General features: G+C 44.1%; 3 protein-coding genes across 3 annotated transcripts in view; 1 reads left to right on the top strand and 2 right to left on the bottom strand.

Annotated features, from left to right (window-relative positions):
* Nucleotides 1-143: 143 nt before the first annotated feature.
* Nucleotides 144-1,445, bottom strand: LOC128712035 (tRNA N(3)-methylcytidine methyltransferase Mettl2). Its single transcript, XM_053806931.1, has 3 exons — nucleotides 1,327-1,445; nucleotides 529-1,089; nucleotides 144-459 (listed from the first exon to the last, which is right to left on the bottom strand). Exons 1-3 carry the CDS (start codon nucleotides 1,443-1,445, stop codon nucleotides 144-146), a joined length of 996 nt encoding a protein of 331 aa, XP_053662906.1.
* A 2,546-nt stretch (nucleotides 1,446-3,991) lies between these two features.
* The window catches only part of LOC128715199 (formin-binding protein 1-like), a 59,724-nt gene continuing 39,792 nt past the window's right edge, over nucleotides 3,992-23,923 (top strand). The window contains exon 1 of the mRNA XM_053810081.1: nucleotides 3,992-4,042. Within this exon, the coding sequence (XP_053666056.1) occupies nucleotides 3,992-4,042 (51 nt within the window). The remainder of the gene's footprint in view (nucleotides 4,043-23,923) is intronic.
* LOC128715200 (probable chitinase 10) lies at nucleotides 8,758-10,119 on the bottom strand. Its single transcript, XM_053810082.1, has one exon. The coding sequence runs from the start codon at nucleotides 10,117-10,119 to the stop codon at nucleotides 8,758-8,760; it is 1,362 nt and encodes a 453-aa protein (XP_053666057.1).

Here is a 23,923-nt window from a genome sequence, read left to right as displayed (position 1 = left end):
AGACCACGGTACACAACTAATAACAACCGCACGGATTTATCATCTCAACATATGTAAACATAACTGTATTTAGCATTTAATGACCCACCAATAAACAAAATTCGACGTATCAAATGCAACAACTGGCGTGGCTTGATTGTTTGTTAATCTACAGGTTTGCGAAATTTGACTTGCACCCAAACGCGGTACATCTTAATCAACTTGCCACGATTTACCTGTAGCCGCCGGTCGACTATGTTTTGTTCCTCAACTAAGCCAGCGTTCGTGAAAAGCCTTCGCAAATCGTCTTGTGTGAAGAAGTAAACTAGTGTTCCATCGCCGCGTACATAAAAATTTTCCTTAACGCATTTGCCCGGTTTAAACCTCAGCTGGGCAAGATCGTAGCGGCCGTAATCGCGCAACATTACCAGTCCACCAGGTTTGAGGTAGCGAGAGGCTTGATTTACCACGTGTTGCATTCTGAAAGATGGGAAATAGAAGAATTTTAGTGACCATTCTAACCTAATATGTACGTGATTAAACGCTTACCGTTCCGGATCGATGGCAGATAGGACAAATATTAGCACAACAATGTCGATACTATTCTCCTCGAACGGCACATCCCATTTGTCGGCCGTTGCATCGAGCACAAACGCTTGACACCGTTTCGTGTCATACTCGGGACTCTGACGCATAATGTCGATGGCTTGGCGCGAGAAATCGCTAGCGTAAACCATCAAACTCTCTTCGTCGCTGTACTTCAGAATCGGAAACACGGTGTTTCCTACTCCGCAACCGATTTCAAAAATCGTTCTCCGTTGCGGATTAGTCTTGTGCCCTTCCATTCTTTTAACGGTTTCTCCATCCGGTAGCACGCGTTCGGGAACATTGGTCGTATGTTTAAATGGTGCCAATTCTGGAAACTCCGTAAATAGCCAGTGTCTGTCTTTAAAGAACCGATTCTGGTGTATGCCATAAAATCGATCCCAGTTTTGATCAGCTTCCGTTTCCAGACGAATCACCTCCTCTTCCGACATTTTGACGGATGAATTTTTCTTCACCCCTTCCAGGGCGGCATGTTCCTGCTCCTCGTCCCATTCCACGTTGTCCCTAGGGAGGATTAAAAAGAAAATTTCAATAAGAAAACATATCGCCAAACTTTCTGCAAAACGAACCACGAATTGAAACTAAACAACTGGGTCGGATCGCGCAGGAAACGTGATCCTCCGCCGGCAGGCTTTTTGCGATATCGTGTGTACTCATAATCACACTTGTAACGAAATAAGGCATTGTACGCGGCAAATGCAGCCGGTCGGAAATTAATGAAGGAGTTAACCAATATCCTACCAAGCGTTGTGCTGGAAGACATCATCGTTGGCGGAAAGAAACCGATTGCCGAATTGTGGCCGAGTGCTATGCTGGTCCGATTGCTCGTGGGCAATTGTTGTTTCAGTTGCGTCGGTCATTAGGAGCAATATAAACACACAATCGATTTTGTCATTGGATTATAGGATATATCGTTATGTGAAACCACAAATTTTACCGGCGGAGCAATGATCACCAAATATTTATTTATTTTTTGCTGCGATTTGGAGGTTTCCCGCTGTCAAATTTAGGGATACGCCACCGAGTTGATATCTTCGCTGCGGTGTGTAATTGAGCGAAATTTGAGCGTTTTTTAAATAATATCAATATCATTCGTACAAAAACATATTTATTTAAAGTACTTCAGCGCTATTGTAATTAAAATAAGCAAAAAGTATTCAGTTTTCCCTGAAATGTGCATTGTTCGAATCTTGTATTTCGAAATGGCGAAATTCGAAATAAACGTATTTTCGAAACCCCTGTCTTCCGAGAGACTTTGACTTTCGCGTTCACACGCACACACAGTTACGGTCAATGGTTGTTTCTCTTTCTGGATTGTTCCTTCAGGCAAGGAGAAAAGAGCACAAACACGGTGCGAAAATGAGCCAGCAATAGTAAGAGACGCGTAGTTTCTCTTTCTAGGTTTGAATAATGTTTATGGATAACCGTGGTGAAGCAGGGATGATGGGAAAAAAGCAAAGGAAGAAGCCGAACGATGGATGAAAAAAAGTCACACACACACTTTTCAAAAACTTCGCGAACCTTAAACCGTGTGGATGTGCGTCGCCTGCGCTCCGTGAATTTTAAGCCAATATCCAACATTTTCATCCTACAACTGGGTAAATACCTAATAATTCTACTTCTGGAATACGCATTCCGGTGTGTGTGCTCGATTATCTTGCAGATTGCTTTCGTAATTTCGTGAACAAAGCGAGTTTAAAAGTTGAAACAGTGCTGTCGTTAGGTTGCGGGCGTTTGTTTGCCGTTCTCCTTGACTGGCTGCGTGCGCGCGTGTGTGCATACGTGTTTCATATTTATATGATGTTTCCTATAAGCAAATGCCGTTTCTCAAGTGTCTGCTCACCTCCAGCAGTGCTACTAAGCTCGCTTTTTTAGCAGTGAAACTTATTAATAGTCAACTTTATCAACAAGTCGAGCGTGTGTTTCCACGGGTGTGTCCGCAGGTGTTGGTGTGTGCGTAAGTGTGCCTAGTAGCAGATAGGACAGCCGCGGCCTGCTAAGGGCTCGTTATCAATGCGTTTCTAAATGTTTTTACCTTTGTCACGATTGCTATCTACGCGCTGGTGTATTATCAATGCTGTGTAAACACTTGCTCACTTGTTCGGATCGAGTGATTCGTCGTACCAGTAGATGAATCACGTCTCAGGAATGGTGGTGTATGAATCAACGGAAGAAAAGTGCCTTTTTAGACCACCGGAAATATTTAGATAGAAAATAAGTACACGACTGCAGGGGAACACGTACAATTTCAACGTAAAAATGTATTAGAAACGTGCCGTTTCCTACAGCGTTACTCGTTAGTGAGAATGTTCGTGTAATATCAGAAAGGACGAATCGTCCTTGTTATAATAATTACAAATATTTTCTACAAACTGCTATAACGCACACTGGAAAATTCGACGAAACACCTAACAATGGAAACATAAACTAAACAGCAAAACGTCATCAATATCTGTCCTTCGAAAAACATACCTGCGGCATCACAAATTGACTGCATTGGTGTGCATGTGTTGATGTGTGCGTGTAGAGTAAATGATATCAAAATTTTTCCATTTATTGAGGCAATAATTTCATCCCGATGTTATAACGTCTAATCAATATAAACGTTGCGTAGTAGTTGAACGCAATATCCAGATATTTGAATATTAGCATCAGTCTCCATTATCGTAACTATGGCAACCAGTGCTTACAGTGAAACTTTTCATACAGTAATGACAGTGCATTCCCATTGCTCAGTGCTATCTGGTGCAGTGACATCGCTCCAGCTACAGTAATCCACTGGGCAACTGTTAAGCCTTCTGACCAAAATTGGAGAACTAATTTTTACATTTCCAAACGTCTCTTCCCTTGCAGCTCCTCAATAGGAATCGCACCTTATCTCGGAGTACTTTGCTCCCTTTCCGGTTTCCGAGGCACCTCGGTGTGCGCGAGCGGTGTGTAGTGTGTTTTTGTGCGTGCGTCTCGTGTGTGTGTGTTTTGGTCCCTATGTGAATATTAAGCGCAAGTGATAAGAAAGTTGAAAGGAGCAAAAAAAGAGGGTCCATTATCCAGAGCAACTGGTCTGGGCACAATATAGTGGTGGGTTTTCTCGAAGGGAAGCTGCGCTTCCTGAAGGCGTACGAGGTGTGCCAAGTGTGAGTGTGTGTGTGTGTGGTGCATTGTTTATCGTTTATCATAATTTTGTGGTGTAAAAAGTGTTTTTTTTTCTGTTGATATCATCGGATCAGTTGTGAATGTTTGCGGAGGGAATCAATCAGTTCCGAGTCGAAGAGTAGTTTCCTAGTGGGTATCCGAAAACACACACACGAATCCAATAATTTTCCACCGTCGAATCGATTGTGTTGGCCGCAACAGTACGGTTATTATTGTGAACAATCCAAGGAGGAAGGTGACAATCGAAGTAACCATGGCGGCACAGGAGATCGAAAGTGGCACGACATGGGGCAAAGAATTATGGGTAAGTAGAACCAATTTTTCCGTACGCAGGACTGACTATCCGGCTACATGATGAATAAAGGCCTAGATCCTAGATAGTAATGGCCAGAACATTTTATTAACCAATATTGGGGCAAATCATACCATAAGTTAGAAAGTTTAAGCTTTTAGCCTGAATCCATCAAATAAAAGGAGGACACAGGACACAGCATTTTGACATAAAGAATGACACCAGGGACCATTTTTTTCAGAACTCCTATTTGAGAAAAACACCATAAAGTGTAGAAATTAAATTTATCATTGTATAAGCCTGATTATAAAAATAATATTTTTTTCAGTTGTTTTCGTTGAAAAAAATTGTTTACATTTGCACACGGGAAATATGGCCTAATCTGGTTCAGACCGGCTAGCAAAATTCTTTGTTTTAACGTTTGTCAAGCCTGGGTTGGCTGCTTTGATTAGGAAAACAATCTAATTCTTTTTCGTAGGCTTAATTTGGTTTGCAATTTGCATGGGGAGCTGTAAGCGGATAAGCCTGGAAACGTCAAAACGCATACAAAAAACTGGCTTAGAGTATGATTCCGGTCATTATTGAATTGAATTCAACTTGAAGTGCATCAGATCAATCTGCAACTACAACTCCTGTTCACTACTCCAAAAACCATCACATGAATGAAACATATGTGTGTGATGGGTTAAGAAAACTTACAATAACAATTGAAATATTTTAGTCAAAATTGATGAAAAATGAAGATGAAGAATTGTCAAATGACCTTGAATTTCCTTGCGACTATACGTCTATATAAGCGACTATATTAACTAAACGTCGACGAGAGATGAAAATTCTTGGAAATTAGTTCAGATAACTTAAGGTTTATATAGCTATATAGCTAAAGAATGCGGAAAAAACGATTAAAGCACGGTTGATTCCAAGCTGTCCTAATCGGATATGCATCTGCAATGAGCGATGCACATTGCGACGCAAAATGCAAACGTCCTTTACGTGACGCATCGGACGTTTTGCAGTTCAGTTGCGTGGTGTCGTTTTTGGAGTGTTAAATACGAGTGGATATATTTTGAAAAACTGAAGCCACGGGGGCTCTTGCCATGTGGACATGTGTTACCAACAAATTGGTTTGCTTTAGCACTTGTGTACTTCTTTAACCTATCTACCGTGAAGCTGTGTGTGTGTGTTTTCCGTCTCTCTAGGTCTCCGTAATAGGCATGGAAAATGTACGATAAAAGCAGAACGGAAGGGATGGAATGCAAATACAGACCTACCGCTCACTGCCTGGCAAGCACCTGTAATAACCTGATTTAGGTTGGTTTGGGTAGAGGTGGAAAGGGCAGGTATCCGGGAGGGGGATGTACTTGCGACAAAAAAAAAGAACACGCTGCGGCTTTTGTCCGTTACACCACCGCCCGCGTATACGATAGCTACCTCGATTCGTTTCGCGAGCTTTGCAGCGTGCTTATGTTGCCGTTGTTACTTCGATCACTCACACACTCGCTGTTGCATCGGTGAGATTGTTGACAGCATCACCACTACCATAGCAACGCCGTCGCCTAGCAGCATCACAATCCGTCTAAACACACACCGCCGTGTGTTGCGCCCGTAAACGAGGGCAAGGTGTGCCCGGTCATGGAATCGCAACATCGCGCGGCAGCACTCGACGCGGCATGAAGGCAATAACGTTGGCAGGCAAGACGGAGAAGAACTTGTTTAATAATTCCCCTCCCCCCCCACTGCCAACGCGTCCACTAGTGATTCCGGCAAAAGAACTTGATTGGAGCACCGATCAGCATTAGCGAACGCCGGTGGAAAAGTTTAGCAACGCACACGGAGAACGTTTGATGTGTTTCAACTGCAAAAACTCTCCCGGCAGTCGCACAAAACAAAACCGATTATGCGCATCGATGTGTCCCCGCGTTTTGGTGGGCTGGAATTTATGTTGGCGGACAGGTAAAAGAAATGGTAGAATGCGCACCGTACAAACAAAGTAAAAACGAAACCCTGCCATGCACAGTTCCGGGCGGTTGGATGTGTTGTGCGACAACATTTTTCCCTCTGAATGCGGTGCGGAAAGCTGTGCGTTTATACCGCACGGCAAATGGTTGTGTGGGCGTCTGGGCATAGGCTGCTAGAGGGCTGTAATGCAAAGGGTGAGCAAAGTACAACTCCCCTCCAGAAGGGCTGTAGGTCATTCACCAGCGGATAGTTTCATGGGTTTAGTTTTTTTTTCTTCTCACTCTAATATGGTCAACACGGTGATGTGAAATCGAAACCAACAACACTTTTCCACTCGCTACAAACACAGCGTCGGGCCGGAAGTTACCCGACCTGGAACACCAACAGCCCCGCATACTGGGACCCCAGGTTGGGCTGTTTGACGTTTCCATCAGTCACTTGGTTGGTGACACGGAAAACGGTAATGCCTTGATTCCGGCATGCATGGGGACGGAACTAGAGTGGCTTCTCCGTACAACATGGTAAGAGCGACCCCGTTTCTTCGTACTCTGACAAACGGTGAAGGTAGTACAGTGATTATTGGCGTAAGTGAACACGTGTGCGTAGCGTATATCGTTTTTAGTTGATAATTTATAATGTCCGCTAAATAGTTTTACAAATAGTTCCACCAACTAGACAAATTCGCTAAATAGTTCAATTTTGACTTAATTATCTTCTAGGGAAAATGTTCTAGTTCTGTGATATTGCACTATAGATAAAGAATCTTCAATATCTTTAACTTGGTTTCAAAAAAGCTCAATGCAATGTTTGCCTCAACTAGTGTTGAGTAAAATCCAATTTTCCCCGGAGTCATTTCGGAGTTACTCCAGCACATTCTGGAGTCAGCGCCGGAACAACTCCGTGATATTTTACGGGGGAGCTTAGTAGAACAACTTACAACTTCTTTAGAACACGAACTTAAAGAACAATACAGAAAATCCTCTTATGCCCTTAGAAACCTAAGCTTACAACCTGTAGTCAAACAGCGAAAAGGCAATATTTTGCTGGCAAAACTATTGCCGGTAGACTCGGAACGGTCTCCAAGAAAACTAAGGACAACGCCAAATAATGGCGGTAAAACTATACAAACTATAAATTGGATTAGTCCTGGAAGATTATCAAAATCAACACCAAATATTGGAGACGATTGTCTAAATCATTTAGGAAATCTGTAAAGAATAGTGCTGAAAAACTAATGAAAAGCTTTTGGAAAGCTTGAGGAAGCCCATAATGCTGTATTCAAAAAATTCTGAAGAAAATTACTCAAAAATGTGTGGAAATTCGTTGGAAAGCTGCAAAACAGTCTATGTGCAAAATGTTGTACAATTCGAGGAAAACTACTAGAACACTTACAGAACACTGAGCAAAACTGAGTATAAAAACAGTTTGTAAACCCGTGGAACATTGCCGAAGATATCCGGAGATCCAGCGTTGACTTCAGCGTTGATTACGGTATCGATTGGTTAAGTGCTTTGGCTCTGGAATATTCAAAAATTAACATCCAGAGTCAACACTGGAGTCAACTCCCGGTGTTAAGCGCAGAGTATTCTAGACTCACATCCGGAGTCGATTCCGGAGTCGTTCGGAGTCATATCTGGCGTTCACTACGGAGTTTTCCAGAAGTTATCCGGTGTTGACTAAGGATTTGCTTCGGGAATCGAGTCCGGATTTTCGTTTTCGGTGTCAGAATGTACTCTTAAATCCATTCTGGAACTCCCATCACTAGTCTCAACCCGCTTCCGATTCCGTTATCGCTATTCTCCCAAGAAACATAGACACCACAATCGTCCTTATCTCGTAAAAATAGCCCGGAAAAGATATCTTATCTTTCGGACTATTTGCAAAGGTATCGAAGGGAAGAGGAATTTGGACCGTGTGCAATCCGTAATCTCACAAAAGTAGGGCGTAACTCGGCGTAGGTCCAATAGCAAGACATGAATCGATAAAGATGCTTAACGGCCATATTGTGATAAGAAGTCACGATAGTCGAAGGATTTGTGCATATTTGTTCTCCTTCATTTGCTCTGCACAATGGTTGGTCAGGATATTTTTACCCAATGAGGTCACTGTGTGTTGTTGAATAATTTTGGAGATGGTCCAAATTAATTGCAAGGCTCCCTGTTATGTTGTGGTTTTGCGGTAACAAGTACTTCTGGAACCACTGATACTGGACGTCTGTGGGATGTCCAGAAGTACAACTCTTTTTTTTATCAGCAAGTGATACGATATCTCGTGAAAGATATCGATTTTTGCACTCAATTATTTTTAATGCATTGTTAACTGTCTGTGACCATCACGTCAATATCGGAAAACAGAAATGATGTTGAACCTCTTCGGGAACAAGTCATCAGTGTCCTAACCTGCCAATCAACTACTGCTGTTGGTATTGGCTATTATTGCTGTTGGTTGGTAGCCTTTCCTCGACATTATGTAATTGTTTGTATAACTGTTTTAAGTTTAATTTTCGGACAAGTTTACACAACTATTGTGTTGTTTTCAGTAAGCTCTCGTACAGGACAATCTGCTGTAATTGTTAGATGTGCTCGTATATTCTCGGGGCTCGTGTTCTTTGTGTTATGATTAACCACCTTCGTCTGATAATGCCATCATGTTACAAGGCTATATTGCAAACTTACCCATAACTTAGTGGTATAGCCTGATAGAAGCGAAAGCGCAGCTGTTTGTTACGGCTTTTCGTTCTCTGAGCTCTGTCCCTTTTGTACTGCAGCTTATCCCCACATCCAGTTGTTGTTGTTGTTGTTGAAGTTGTTCTGACCACAGCCGAACGCGCCCGGTGGGCATGGATTGGGACGGCATTCAACGCTAGGATCGCAGCAAGCCTGGAACGGCCAGTCGCAGATCTGCTTGGCGTTGTTGAAATGCAGTCCGGCAGGGCAAGACATCGGGCAGGCACGTCCAGCGATACACTTGGCGTAAACGCCACAGTGCTGTCCAGGAAGTAGGGTCGGCTTAGATCCATCGAACATCGGGCAACGGTTGTCTACCGGGCAGTTGTTGGCACAGATGCCTCCGCCGCTGCATGGTGGTGGCGGTGGTGGTGGTGGTGGCGGTGGTGGTGGTGGGTAGATGGGTCCGCCTCCGCCTCCTCCGCAACCATTAGGTCCACATGGGTCCGGACGGCATTCTACACTGGGATCGCAGCAAGCCTGGAACGGCCAGTCGCAGATCTGCTTGGCAGAGTTGAAGTGGAGTCCAGCAGGGCAAGACATCGGGCAGGCACGTCCAGCGATACACTTGGCGTAAACGCCACAGTGCTGTCCAGGGAGCAGAGTCGGCTTAGATCCATCGAACATCGGGCAACGGTTGTCTACCGGGCAGTTGTTGGCACAGATGCTTCCTCCGCTGCATGGTGGCGGTGGTGGTGGTGGTGGCGGTGGTGGTGGTGGGTAGATGGGTCCGCCTCCGCCTCCTCCGCAACCATTAGGTCCGCATGGGTCCGGACGGCATTCTACACTGGGATCGCAGCAAGCCTGGAACGGCCAGTCGCAGATCTGCTTGGCAGAGTTGAAGTGGAGTCCCGCAGGGCAAGACATCGGGCAGGCACGTCCAGCGATACACTTGGCGTAAACGCCACAGTGCTGTCCAGGGAGCAGAGTCGGCTTAGGTCCATCGAACATCGGGCAACGGTTGTCTACCGGGCAGTTGTTGGCACAGATGCTTCCTCCGCTGCATGGTGGTTGTGGTGGCGGTGGTGGCGGAATGACGATTGGAGGTTGAGTTGGGGGCGACGGTACGGTACAATCTCCACCAGGTCCGCAAGGATCGGGACGACACTCAATGCTCGGATCGCAACAGGCACGGTGCGGCCAATCGCAGACCTCCTCGCGAGAGTTGTAGTGGGTACCACCGGGGCACAGCGTCTCGCAGGCGCGGCCACTTTCGCACTTGTAGAAACGATCACAGGTCGGACCGGGCAGCAGGATGGGCTTGGTAGGGTTGAAAATTGGACAGCGCGAGTTCACTACACAGTTCACCAAGCAGGTCGTAGTTCCCGAGCATGGTGGGTTCTGGAACACCGAGAACGCCTGGGAGGCCGTCACGAGGACCGCCAGCACGAGTAAACTTCTCATTTACGAGCACTTGTTGGTTCGTTCCCACGCTAGCTATTAGATGGTCCTCTTGGTAGATCGTCGTACACTGGCCGACGAAAACTGATACCTTACTGTCGATCTGGTAAGGTCTTTTATATAAAGCATTACCACCGTGCTGCGGCGCTTCAAGGCAAACACACCGGTGTTGTTTCAGGACATTTTGGACATCTTCCCGTACGATAAGATGCTTGATTTTCGCGAAATTGAAACATCCGCACGTGTGTGTGTGTGTGTGTGTGTGTCCCACGGACCTAACGATCAAAAAGATCATTATCGCATCTACAGATATCGAGCGTGTGGACCGTTGGAAGAACACAAGGAACTTCCAAGTTACGAAACAGATAGCAGGCACCTTATCGCATAGTATGTATCTCACCTTCGTAGCGGGACCACACCTATCAATCTAACCGGAACTTGTGCGTGTGGAAGTCGATTCGATTGTCAAGGTTTTTCTAATCAGTGTTGGCAAAAAAGTGGCAAACTCTACTGGTGCAAACCTTTCCCAGTACGCTGACCTTCTCAATAAGTGTATTAGTTCCTTTTTTTATATATATATGTGTGTGTGTGTGTCTTACCCCCTAGCGATAGTTCCAATGAAAATTGATAAAATAATTGGTTGGAATTCCTCTGTCGTACGCATTGACATGATGGAGGGTAGCAAATTGATTACTTTCTAGCATCTTATCACGTTGAAGAATCCAATTCTTTGCTACAATTTCTAACGAGTATGTCTTGTACTTCTGCCAGAGACCCCCTTTCAGAAGCCAACGGACAACTTCCCGTGTGAGGTCATGTTGCTCGTCGAGAATAGTTCGTCTATGAAGAGCTCCGAGTATACTTACATACTCATCAGGCGCTACAACCGTTTCGCTGTCTTGGCCTGCTGCAAGAGTCTTCTAAACTGATCACGGTCGAGCGCCATCACCCCATCTCAATTTGATCCTACCACGTCTCCTCTGTCCAAGTGGACGACCATATAAAGGACTTTACGGGGTGGGTCGTCCGGTGTCATTCTCATCACATGACCAACCTCACCCCGGAGCCTAGCGAGTCTAATCCGCTGTACGACAGTAAATTCGTCTTACAGCTCGTGGAGCCCGTCATTGTAGTGGACTCCACCATTACCCTTCCACACACACGGGACCAAAAAACCTTCTGAGCATCTTCCTCTAGAACGCGACTAAGAGGGTTTCGTCAGTTTTGGGACATATTCCATGTCTCAGAGGCGTATGTGAGTACTGGAACTACAGTCAAGTCTCTCTAACCTGCAAGCCGAAGAGACCGCTTTCTAAGAGAGACTTGCAGCTTTGGGTGCCAAACACAGTTGGTTGGTATACCATTTATGTATGGCAAAAATCTTCAACCATACTCTGTAAACGAAGCCAGAATGAGCTGTCATTGCCAAACACCAAAACACCGCTACCTTAGAGAAACATTGGTGTATAAATATCATGTGCAGCTTAGAGAATGCCTTGTTAGGGAGACTTTTGCAGCTTTGAAAAACAAAAAATGTATTAAAAATGAAGGGACTATAAAAAATGTTCATCTTAGGGAGACTTGCTATCTTTGAGCGACACTACCTTAGAGAGACTTGACTGTATATAAGTTCTATATAGTCCCCGGAGCTTCGTTAGCTCCGAGTGTATTAAAATTATTTTTTGGTTGAATAAATTCTTTCGAACAAATAGTATGACAATTAAAGAATATTAGACATTGATTACAAGACGTAATAAGGCCCCCTTCCAGACGATCGCTCAACAATGTTGCTTATAAGAGTCCAATGCCCTAAATTGGGCACAAATTTGTTCGAATGCACAAAGCCTCATCGGCCTAGCGGCATGAATAATTGACAGTGTCGTTGTCAGATTTAAACGTTCTACATTTTTGCTGAAAACGTGCTGACATTTTGTCACTTGCTAGCGCTGCATCGTGCAATGGCCTATTTTTCTACATTTTATGTGAGCGTTTGAGAAGGAGGACCTTCTTGCCGGCAATGTAAAATATGGTAACAGCAAGCACTTTTTTTGTTTTTTGGTTTTGCTGGAATATGTTCAAGAAGATTTGAATTTTCCAGTTACTCAGTGTTCCGTCTACCATGTCCTTCTCGGTGCATCAAGCCTTGCATCTGTGCTTTTCTATGTACTTCAGTAACCTTATGCTCTGACTGTGTTTACGGTGACACTTCAAACCATTCCACCCAACTTCACAACGGAAGGGGGAAAAATTAAGGCAAAAGACAAACAACGGACCCGTAAAGCGCAAGTGATCATGAACAAACATACCAAACAGCCAGCTAGAGAAGCCCAGTCGATCATCAGCGGTGCACTGGGCCGATGTGTGCAAGAAAATCGTTCAACCGTTCAAGCCGAGTGCGAAATGTCCGGCATGCGAGTTGTCCGGAGAGAGGGAAAGGCGCGGTACGACGTCTGCCACGAGCGAAACGTGGAAGCGACGAATCGACAGCGCGGACGAAACAGAAATGAAACTCCCGGGCATGGTTTGATGGGAGGCTTTTCGCATCGAGTAAGGCTGTCTGCTTTTCCTCCTGCCTGGTTTTCTCCTGCCACAGGCCGGTTAGGTGTGAGGGTGAATGATAAATCATGCATGCAGGCTGAACTAAAACAATGCGAAACTCTCACAAGTCTTCCAGCACACTCCAAGCGCTCCGAAATGGGTGGTGCTGGTCAATGTGCTGGTAGTATCGTGTCTAAATGGCTATCCGTAAATGGGACACAACACAATTTAAAAGTCGCAACTCTTGTCAGACTACAAGCTGTTAAACGTAAGGACGAATATAAGCAAGGAAACTGTGGCTATTAGATATGGAGCAAAAGAAGAAAAGCTTTCCGGCCAAATGTCGTCCTATCTGGTCTGAGCAATACACAAAGCCCCGTGCAACATCCGTGCGATGAAGTCACCATGTCCGGCATTCGCTTCTGAACCGGCCGTGTTTCAATTTCCCGAAGGCACTGTTCCGTTTCGCTGAGCTTACAAACCGACGCACCCTTTCCGAGGTGTACTGCCCTCCCTTGACAAGTGACTTCGGCTCCTCGGAGCCGGTGGGGTCCACTGTCATCTTTCTGTTTAGAGTTTCAATTCGCGAACTCGTTTGGCCTCATTGACACTTCACACAACAACAAAAATCATCCAATACCCACGTCTTGTATGTGTGGTGGAGATCATTTCGTGAGGGGGTGGATTTTTAACCTCTCTCCCAAATTCCGCCCCGAATTCAAACTTCATCTCCTCCGGTGTAATCGTGTGACGTTGTACTCGGCCGTTGTTCCCCAGTTTTGGCGGTGGCAGGTCGACGTCACGTATCCTTCCCAAATCGACCTTTCTTCTGGTCGTTCGCTCTGTTTAATGTTCTGCGAAATGTGGTTCGAAAGTTGTTCGGCTTTCGCGCACGAAACACACCGGGCGCGTTCGTGCATATTTCATTTGCACCGCCGTTTTGCGATAGATGTTGCCATGTACGTTTGATAGCGGGCACATCAACATGGCGTGGCTGCACGTGATCTTAGGCAGTTCGCTATTGGTTATGATGTTTGTGTTGCTTTCCCCCCATCAGCTTCACGTGTCTATCCGTGAGATCTCCTTACCGGAAGGGTGATAAAGATGTGATCTTTTTCACTAAGCCGCCAACATGTTGAAGATGTTGTGTTCAGAAGGTTCGGTGTTCGGTGATAACATGCGTGAGAAAAAGATTTCAAAGTGCCATCGCTTGTTGTGGTTTAGCTCCATAACCTAAAATATTGGGCAATTTTTTTTTAAAGAAAAAAGCATTGTTATCATTGTTTATACTGTTTAACAATAAACAGAAAAAAATAAGGAAGGAAAACTGATTACTGATTAGTGGAATGCTTGATTACGTTCGTGGTTGACTTCGCAAATGTCAATCACTGTTAGGCTGCGGGGCCACCAGCGCTGATACTTTGTTTCAAATCTCCTCAGTTACTCGTTTGCCTCTAAAAGTCACTCAATGAGCCAGGTTTTGTTTAACGCTCAATTCACTCAAGAGTGCCAGAGGTTTTATGTTTTGAGGCAATCCTCATCGCCCCCGTGGCCCCTACTCTTAGAGTACCTATTGAGGTGTAAATATACAAATATGAACACTGTGGACCACCGAGAACGAATGTCCTCGGGTAGAACTAATCCAAACACATCTCTCACCAAGAAATCAATAAATAGTGGTAGAAAATGTTCATTAAATGTTACAAAAGATAGTGAAATTATTGTAGAAAGAACAGTGCTTAGGCTTTGGTTTAGGAATTTAAACTTAAGCTTAACAGTGTCCTGATTGGTCGCAAAGGTTGTAGTAAAGTTGAGCTGGTTAGTTTCAGCGTTTGAAGGAACTAAACCCTTCGTAACCCGTTTGGTGATATTGATTAATTCTCAGCGGAAGTTCTAAGGTCAAACCCCTAACCCGACACTTTCCATTACAAAGCCGGTTCCGAAAGAGTTACAACGAGAGCCCAGAAAATCAACCAAACCAAACTAGAGACCCCTCAACCGTCGCCCGTTGCCGGCTAATGCAAGGAAGCATGAAATAGATCGGATTACGCATACCGCACAGATGAACGTTTGTCGGTTTATTTAAACGTTTTCTTCTGTCTTTGTGTGTGTTTTTCCTCCGTCTTCCTGACGCTGTCGGCACTGTTTGCTGGATGCGTTCGGGGGTTTTTTTCGGGTAAGGAAAATTATTGTTTTGCTACTTACAAACTCGAGAAGATGTGTTTGGCATGTTGCTGCTATTGGCCGGCAGCTACCGCTAGCTGCCCATTTCCATGCCTCTGTATGTGTGTGTTTGCTTATGCGATGTTGTTGATGTTTCCTGCCGCGAGCCGTCCGCTTCTCATTGTGTGCGCTCGTAAGCGTTTATGCAAACCTTTCGGTAGTCGGGCCCACGATTTCCTTCTCCGGCGAACCGATGGCCGATCGAACCTCGGGCCGGTGCATTGTAGCAAGCCCAAACATGGACCAAAACGTGTACCAAATTGAATGTCGGGAAACGGATGCCGCGTTTCTGCTAGACAGCTCACAGCGCAATGTGTAACAATTCTACCGTTCGGGTTCAGCTTTTCCCTGCACATGATTGTCGTAACAGCAACAGAAACAACCCGGCCGTCTATACCGCGCGTTGAATCGTTTGATTTGGTTGCTGTATATTTCCTTTTTCAATCAATGGGAGGAATTCAATTCACACTGCAATGGCCGGAGGTCGTATGAAAGCAAATCGCAGTAGCGAACGATCACGTGCACGATCGATACGGTATTTTCCACATGGCGATGGTACAATTGTTAGTGTTAATAGCGTTTGAAGTAACGCTTCTTCGCTTTCCAAACGAATATGGCCGTTGACTCGCGCTGTGGACGTAGGAGGAACAAATCGAAGAATTTTCGTTTGAGCGGGGTTTTAAAAGGCCAAGGATGCATTCATGAGAATAACTCACTCACATTCGCCAACGCCCCGATTCGTGATGCTGCAGTGAGCAACTCATGGATAAACATAATCAATTCGTTTGTGTTTACATGATCGAACATTTCCTCGTGAGCGCATCTTTCGTCTAAACCTTCGCCACAGGTTGGAGGTTGAGGACTTGAAGAACGCTTGGAAGTTTGAGGTTTTTTTTTCTTCTGGAGTTCAATTTCATTACAAACCCCCGTGATCGCTAGCCCAACTGAGCACATTTTGTGTGAGCTATCGGATTGTTACGCCATCATCCACACCGGCGTGTGTACCGCAGGGCATCGAAAGCATCTTTCGCGCGTCACGACGATGACAGTGGAACGACGGGGCAGCTCTTTGGTGTACGGTGGAATATTGTTACCGTTGTTGTGTGGAGTAGGGAAAGGCCACCTACTACCGGCATTCGGTTACGGTCTGTACGTGCTGCATCGTTTTCGCGACGTCTATGTGAACGTCATCCTCCCTGCGGCTATGTAGTCGTAGACCTTACCATTTGTACCATTTTGGGGTATAGTAGGCAATAATCCTTCCCTGATTGCCAGTACATTTTGGTGCTTCTTCTCACTTTCGTTCGATGCACAGGTTTGCCTCCCACAATCACGGTTATGCAGGGCCTCGGTATGGGCTTCGGTACGGACCGTTCGTTAGGTTGTGTAATACCTCTGGGGTTTGTGGAGGTGTAGACAGTGAGTTGGCATTTAGACTCGTCGCTAAAGCTGTGTCCCTAGCTTGATTTTTTCCGTATTATGAAGAATTACCCAAATCAATAAATCAACCCAGGGAAGAGAATTTATTCCAGTTATATAGATTAATGCATGACTACTGTCCACTGTACTGTGCACCCCCTTCTGAACCATTTACAATTAAGATCGATCCAATCTGGTCGTCAGTTCCCGAGTGCTCCCTGCAGGGTTTTCTGTGTTGTTGTTATCTGGTCGATCAAACTGTACATATGAACGTTTTGCTTCTTCGTGCAGGGTGCATCATACATCATAGCATATAGATGCACACACTGGCCTTATCGATTTACGATATGCTTCACTGTATGCAACGCTACGCCACGGAAGAAGCATTGCGAAGGAACTGAATAACGTGCCATAAAGGCATTTAATATGCCCGCCAACACATAAATCCGATTTCGCCGCCTGCGTCGTCACGTTGTTGGCGTACGGTGGGCGAAAGTAGCACCGCGTACGTGATTTTCCTGGATCAAATTAGTAGTTCCATCAATTTGTGGCCGATTTTATGCGGACGGCACCACCACATGCCGTCGACTTAGTGTCGGGTCGACCGATTTCGAAACGAAACACAATATGAACCTTCAAATCGTGCCGTGTTGGGTGCGGGGGCGAAGGACTTATCATCATCGGGACGTTTAAAAATTAATCAGGCCTGCCGAATATGTCCCCGCTTTTTTGTGGGTCCTTTCAATTTTGCACTAATGATGTTTCAGCTTCTTCAAACGGTGTGGAACTACGCGGCACAACAGTAGCGTGAGCATTATTGCAGATGACGGATTGATGGATTATGCCTTGCTCTACACCTTCTGCCTATAAAATATACATTTTACCTGCGTAATGGGCTATTGATTTGGCAATTGTCAAACGTCCACCGTTTGCACGATCGCCAATGGTTCACTGTCAAAACGTTTGGTTGATTTATAGCTCTTTTGTGGGAGCACCCTGCTCACTTTCGAGACCGTTTGGCGCATGTTTATGAAAACGATTTGGGCAACGAAAAAGAGTGACATCAACATTGTTTCAAATATTGTCATGCATCAAGAAAGCTTCACTCTCTGCACTTCATGGTTTTGCAGATTCAGTTTCATTTCATTCCCATTCCGGCGATTCGTTTCTAATTTGTTGTGGATGGAGCGCGGAGTAATTGAAGACCGATTTTCACACCGGCCATTGTCGGTATTAGGTACCGACAGCTGGTGCCGCATAAATATGATAAACTATTTTTAACACGTTTCTTGCCGCGGGTGACCCGATACGCGACCTCAACTTTCCTTTAACTTGCTTTAAACCTGCCCCTGCTGTGTACCAGCGTTGTTATCAGCACTGTCTATTTTCATTACAATTCCACCGGCCACGATAATGCTGTTTATTTATGTGTCTTTTCATTTTACGTGAGAAACTGTACCGTCATGTTTTGATACGAAAATGTTACGGGACGGAAGTGTTTTTGTTTTGTTTTGTTTTTTTTTTTGGTGTAAAAATATTTTTCATCTTTTCACCACGGGTGAAAGCTCGCCCGAACCATGCGTACTTGCACCTCTTTGTCACGGAAAAGAAAATTGACTCTTTGATTTGGACGCCGTTTTAGCTTTAGCGTCCAATATTGGGTTTTGGGTTGATTCTGGTGGGTTGTTGTAGATTTCGCGCCTACTTTTGGTGTCCGCTTGTTAGCCCTGCCATAGAAAGAAAGGGAGTTAAAAATTGGTACGGTGGTAGAAATGAGGCCTGGCCGCAACCAACGTGCCCTGGGAATAAAATTGAAGCAATGTTGTATTTGCTTTTTAATTGCTCCGAAGAGAAATCGACAGTTAGTGCACAGCTAGTGGAGAGGCATTGGCTTTGAAGTGCATTTTTTCACGTCTTTCAGACATTAGTTAAAACCATGAGGTATGCGAAATTGTCTATTGTTTGTGGGATAGCCGAAAGGCGGTTAGAAGTGCCATTTTCAAGCCAATGACAAATGAAATCAAAACTATTTGGTCTACAACTAAGTAACGTTCGTATTTGAATTGGTTGTGCTGACAGAAATTGGGGCACGTTTCATAAATCTTCCAAAACATTGGCAGAAAGTTTAAGTTTTTTCTTATAAAGTGCAATATCTTATGCTTATCAACAACTGGTAAATGTGCAAAGATATTCTTCTTACCAGGTACCAGGTGTTGGGTGCGGTTTTATCATTTTCAACACGATTATTTCGACGTAGTACAGCGGATTAGACTCGTCAGGCATTGCGGTGGGCTGGTCACGTCATGAGAATGACACCGGACCCAACCCGTAAAATCCTTTTGGGTCTTCCACATGGACAGAGGAGGTGTGGTAGGGCCAAATTGAGATCGAGTAGTGGCGTTGATGCGTCCGCCAGAAAGGCCGGGATAATAGATTGACACACGACGGCGCCCGACCACGAGCGATTTATAGGACTTTTGCACCACCACGAAGCCGACAATTTTCGTAGAGAAAGGAACGAATGATTAATCTGGGTGCGATTTTGTGCCGATTCTGTAGTGTTTTCTATTAAACTTAAATTTAATATTATCATATGTCCCTGAATTCTCGAATTGATTCAAAAGTTAGGGAAATTTTTCAACAATAAAATCGGAAATTTGAAGAAAGGCAACAGTCATGTAATAGGGATGAACATTATTCAGAACTACCCAATATTTCAAATAAAACTGTAATAAGATCACAAATTTTCTAAAACCAGACGAAAATGATCATTACTTAGTTGTATACCTAATATTCTTGTTCATGACCAAATAAATTAAATCACTGTTGTCCGGTAACACATCTCCCATCTTACGCCCAATGATAACATGCGCCGATAGCATACCATTCGACTGTGTATGTGGGCTTTATCTGAAGAAATGCTTATGAGGCGAATGAATACATTGCTTACACTACCGCCCGCCAAGTACGTCCCATTCGTGTAGTAGTGCTTTTATCGTAATTAAATTTTCCTCTAACGAAAAAAAAAACTAAATAAATAGTGCTACTTCCGTTTTTTGGTGCCGTCATCAGCGTTTCCGACGCCGGCGGATCCAGACATCCGGGTCTGTGAGACTCCTTTGTGTGTGGCATTGCCATCAGCTGCACAGCGCAGTTACGATACGGTGTAACGGAGACGAAACAGCCGAGACGGCGGGCCGCGTTTGCATTGACTCAGCTGCCAATGCAGTTCCGCCCGTTCAGCATCTCGCCCATAATCGTTATCTCGGCCGAGAGAAGTTTGTGGCCGACTCCGAGACGGCCCGTCTCCAACGAAAAGGGTTGTTGGCGTCGCGCCGCCGCTGTCGTTTCAGTGCTCCAGCCTTCCAGTTGGCATAATGCTGTCTGCTGTTGCTTTCGCAAAAAATCCCTCCCGCTTAGTACCTTCCGATCCTCGACATTACATCCGTGTCCGGAAAGGATCGAAACGAAGTGCAATTAAGTGAGCGCAAATGAGAGAAGTATATTTGAGGTTACGAATAAATGAATCCGCCTGGACTTGAGTGCATTGGAAGAGGTCGAAAATTGAGAAAAAATCGATCCTTTATTTCTTTTTGTGCAAAAAAAAGTGCATGCTTGCAGGATTATTTCGGATGCTTATCAATGAGGGAAAAGGTACAGCAATAAAAAAAATTCTTCCTACAGTCGCGACTTCGATGGAAGGAATCATTCGATGAAGATTTTTTTTGTTTTAGCTGGCTGTTGCCCAAAGTAAACAAAATATTCTGCTTCCGAGTTGCTAATTGCTTAAGCAGCACCAATCGAAGTCGATTGTTTTTGTTTACGTTTCGCATTCATTTCCTGTTCCGTCCGGCGATGGGAATGGTTGGTACAGAATTTGGTACGTTTGATTCGGCAGGATGCATGGGTGTGGATGACCATTGAAGCCGACACCAGACCCACAGTTAGCATGTGTTTTGTGTGGGCCAGCGCAAAGAAACGGTAGAAATCAAAGTCATGGACGCACAGTGAACAACCCTTCATTCGTTGGCGGAGGAATTTTCTTTGCTCCGCAGGAAACTTCGAATGGAGGTGCGAGAGATGTGTTTTGTTTACAGTTGATGGAAGGTTGCGGAAAACTGCAAAACCATCTGTGCTCCCACGTGAAAAGTATGAAAGCAGCAATTGTGTGTGTTATATTGCAGCATGTGGCCATGCACTGCCACCGACCATGTTTCGGGTATGTGCGGGATTGCACTCCAAATATTGATATTTTTCTACGAAAGCATCCACTTCATACGGCACGCGTGTGTGCAGACGACGGGAATGTTCGTTAATAAATCGTGCAAAGTCCAAATAAAAAAGGTAGTAACACAAATATTATTAACAATGTTGCGCGAGTGATTTTCGTAATCGCTCTGCATTTCTTGCAACTTGGGGGTAGTTAGCAGTGTTTGGTTGGAAAATTATAGAGCACTATGCAAGGCACCATTTTTCACCTGTGCCGAGAGAGTTTGTTGTTTTCTTTACTCATCGTTACGTGCGCCACGATACGGGATGTTGTTGTGTACCGTGTTTGTATTGTGCCGATGTAGATCAGGATTTCTGGAGCAACGTTTTCATAATACGCCCGTTAAGCTAAGTGGGTCAATCAATATGGGGGATGATCGGGGCGCATTTATCTGTACAATATTTGAAGATGATTCTTTTTTTTTGGTGGTTGTCGTGTTTTGTTCGAATGTTCATGATGTAACGGGGGAAAATTGTAGCTTACAGTAGTTTTTTTAAATGTCTGTTAGAAATTTGGGTTCATCAGCTGTTGAGTAGGTATTTTGATTATAAAAAGTAGTAATGTTCACAATGATTCAGAATGAATGAATGATTTAAATCTTTTAGGGAGTGAGTTAATTCAAATCTTCGAAAAGAGTATTCATAATTCTTTTGCGGTTTAATTCTTGTATAGAAAATTAAATCACTCAAATCATTTAAGATTTAACTCTTCACGACGACCTTCAACTCGAAAATTGAATTTTTGAGCTCACTCGTAGTTTAATTCTTCACAGCGACCTTTAACTCACGATTCAAATCATGAGATAACTCTTGTGTGAGTTAAATCAGTGAAGAATTAAATCCCGAATTATCTTGCTCTTCTTGATTTAAGATCTTGATCTTGATTCTTGGTATAATCCCGAGATATCTTGAGTTAACTAAAGAGTTGAAGGTCGCCGCACTCCCGTTAGATTACTTGAAACTGTTGACATCTTTATGAGTGAGTTAAATTCAAACTGTTTATTTTATTTATAGGGATGTTACTTATTTAAGCTGACAAAACAGACTCGTACATCAAACATAATGTTCCAGGTTTTTTTTTGTTGTTGGATAGTATAAACCCCCATTCTTTAATTACACCGCACATGGTATTTAAATTCACTATGCTTGTCTCCGATATTAGCTACGAAACCTGTTTTCCCTATCCCTTCGTCTTATTTACTTTTGATACATTATGCAGGAGCTCAAAAGCATTGCCCTTAAAGTTGCCTTGTTCTCTATCCGAACGTTGATTAGCAGTGATGTGTTTTTTTTCCCTTAACTCCTCCCAAAGCCAGTAAGGTACAACCGGGATTGGAAGTGGAAAACACCTGTGAATGGACCTTAACGGAAGTTTTCCAGTTCTTGTTTTAGCGTCTTACAATTTTTATTCAGCAATACGCCGAGTCCGCTGATTGGAATGGTTTGTTCAACTTGCTAGATCGTTTTTTAATTAAACCGGCTCAGCCGTTGGCTGTATCTGGTTCACCAAAAGCCGCCAAAATGTAACGAAATGCCTGCAATAAAGTTTTGTTTTTTTTTTGTTCGTTTCTTCTTGCATTTCGAAGATCAGTTTTGAACAAACCCCCCCATTTTTCGCTGGTTGTTTGTTTGATCTGTCTGTTTTACTTTTTTTGTTGTTGTTGCCTTTTCCAGGCTAGTTTTGTTTGTTGGGGCTACACTTTTACCGGGGCGGGTTTGATTTTTTTTTTCCGGGAGTTTTGAAGAGAAGAGTAAAAATAACCTAACTGTTACTCTAACGGTGCATAACGCCAAAACCGATGGATGTGGTGAGGTAGCTGGTGTGGTGATGGAAAGCGATTTGTTGATGTTGATGCTTGCATCATCAAGATCACATGCTCAGGGTTTTTTTTTCTGGGTGTATGTGTGGATGGGAAATGATGGATGCAGAGACCGATTTGGAGATGGGTTCGGTAGAAACAAAAAAAAAAAACCCTTGCCTAATTGCTCCCCAGAACGTAGCGACTTACCTTGAGGTTTTGAGTCATCAGATAAAAAGAGTAGATCATTATTATCTCGTCAGTTTTATTTTTCCCGTACACTGTTTCCGTTCTGGATTCTGAGGCTGACTGCACACACTAGACCGGGTATCTAAGAGGGGTTAAGAGGGGTTCTTGCCCATTTCTCCAGCTGTTGACCGACTATTCTTCTCCCCCTTCCGGACGTTGCTCTACGTTGCAGCAATTTGAAATAATCACCATTTATGCAAATGCATTCTAATCATGTTGAATAAAAGCGTGTCGCCATGGTGACGCGTGGTCGACGGTTCGTTTATTGTAGTTGTTTCAGTCTGAACAATTGCAACTTTCTCCAGCGGGCAAAGCGAATGATAAAGGTTGATACTCTCCACTCGGCGGAGTTTAGAGCGGTCATTTAGATGCGGTTATCTTCCAACGGGGGACATTCTTATGGTTGCTTATGATGGTTGTTTGTGTGTGGTTTTTTACTACACTATGCTTGATTGAACTAATTAACGCGATTGTCATGTGGCCAACAGCATAACAATGATATGGTATATCGCGTTCCGTCACAAGTCAAAAACCTACACCAAAGAATAATCAAATCTTGCTCGCAGGGGCGTTTCTTTTAAGATTTACATAATAAAAATTAAACTTCTTTTGTTGCGCGTTCTGGTTTTTGGTTGGACAATAGTCAAAATCGTGGTCAAGCTTTGCGCATCTTCATTCGATTCTCGTTGGCCAAGATTTAATGGAAACTGTTGGTGCCGGAAGCATTCAGTTGAGAATCCATCTAGACATGCATGTCCTCAAGATACTTGCTTTTATTAAGCTGGTTGTGCGTGTTTTCTGTGGTTCCCATTACTAGAGTCCTTCAAATATCTTGTTCTAGTGCGCACTGACGAGTAACGCACATAAAAGTTATGCTTCATGATTGTCAATGTGCACGACAAGATCGTTGCTTAATTGGTTCAATTATCACCCATCTATTACGGGGCCGCTGAGAAAGTGGGAGTGCATCAAACCGAGACGTCGTGTGGTCGTTGTACTTTCCCTGCGATCTGATGTCTCAGGCGTACATCAGAATTGTTCTGAAGAGTATGCCGAAGATAGTTATTAAGGTACTCGTACTGCTCTCCCCCTTCTTCTCTAATGCGAACTTGATTTGGGAAGAAAGGGCGGAAAACTCTCACCCGCATCGTGTTATTCCACCTTAAACTAGCACCTTGTTTGGCTGCTGCAGTAAGTCATTTAGGTGTGAGTCGTAGATTTTCAGCTCTGGGAGCATATTAGACGACGACAACACACGAAGACGAGGTACAGCAGTAGCAGCAACCGAACTAAGAACGATGATTAATAAC

The sequence above is a fragment of the Anopheles marshallii genome, chromosome 3, assembly GCF_943734725.1.
Source record: "Anopheles marshallii chromosome 3, idAnoMarsDA_429_01, whole genome shotgun sequence".
Taxonomy (NCBI): domain Eukaryota; kingdom Metazoa; phylum Arthropoda; class Insecta; order Diptera; family Culicidae; genus Anopheles; species Anopheles marshallii.
This window is presented reverse-complemented; position numbering and strand designations above follow the sequence as displayed.

Coding starts and splice junctions, on each gene's coding strand:
- LOC128712035 (XM_053806931.1), bottom strand. CDS start 1,445: ATGACCGACGCAACTGAAACAACAATTGCCCACGAGCAATCGGACCAG. Junction 1,090..1,326: donor GTCTTCCAGCACAACGCTTG/GTAGGATATTGG, acceptor AATCCTCCCTAG/GGACAACGTGGAATGGGACG. Junction 460..528: donor TCTGCCATCGATCCGGAACG/GTAAGCGTTTAA, acceptor CCCATCTTTCAG/AATGCAACACGTGGTAAATC.
- LOC128715200 (XM_053810082.1), bottom strand. CDS start 10,119: ATGAGAAGTTTACTCGTGCTGGCGGTCCTCGTGACGGCCTCCCAGGCG.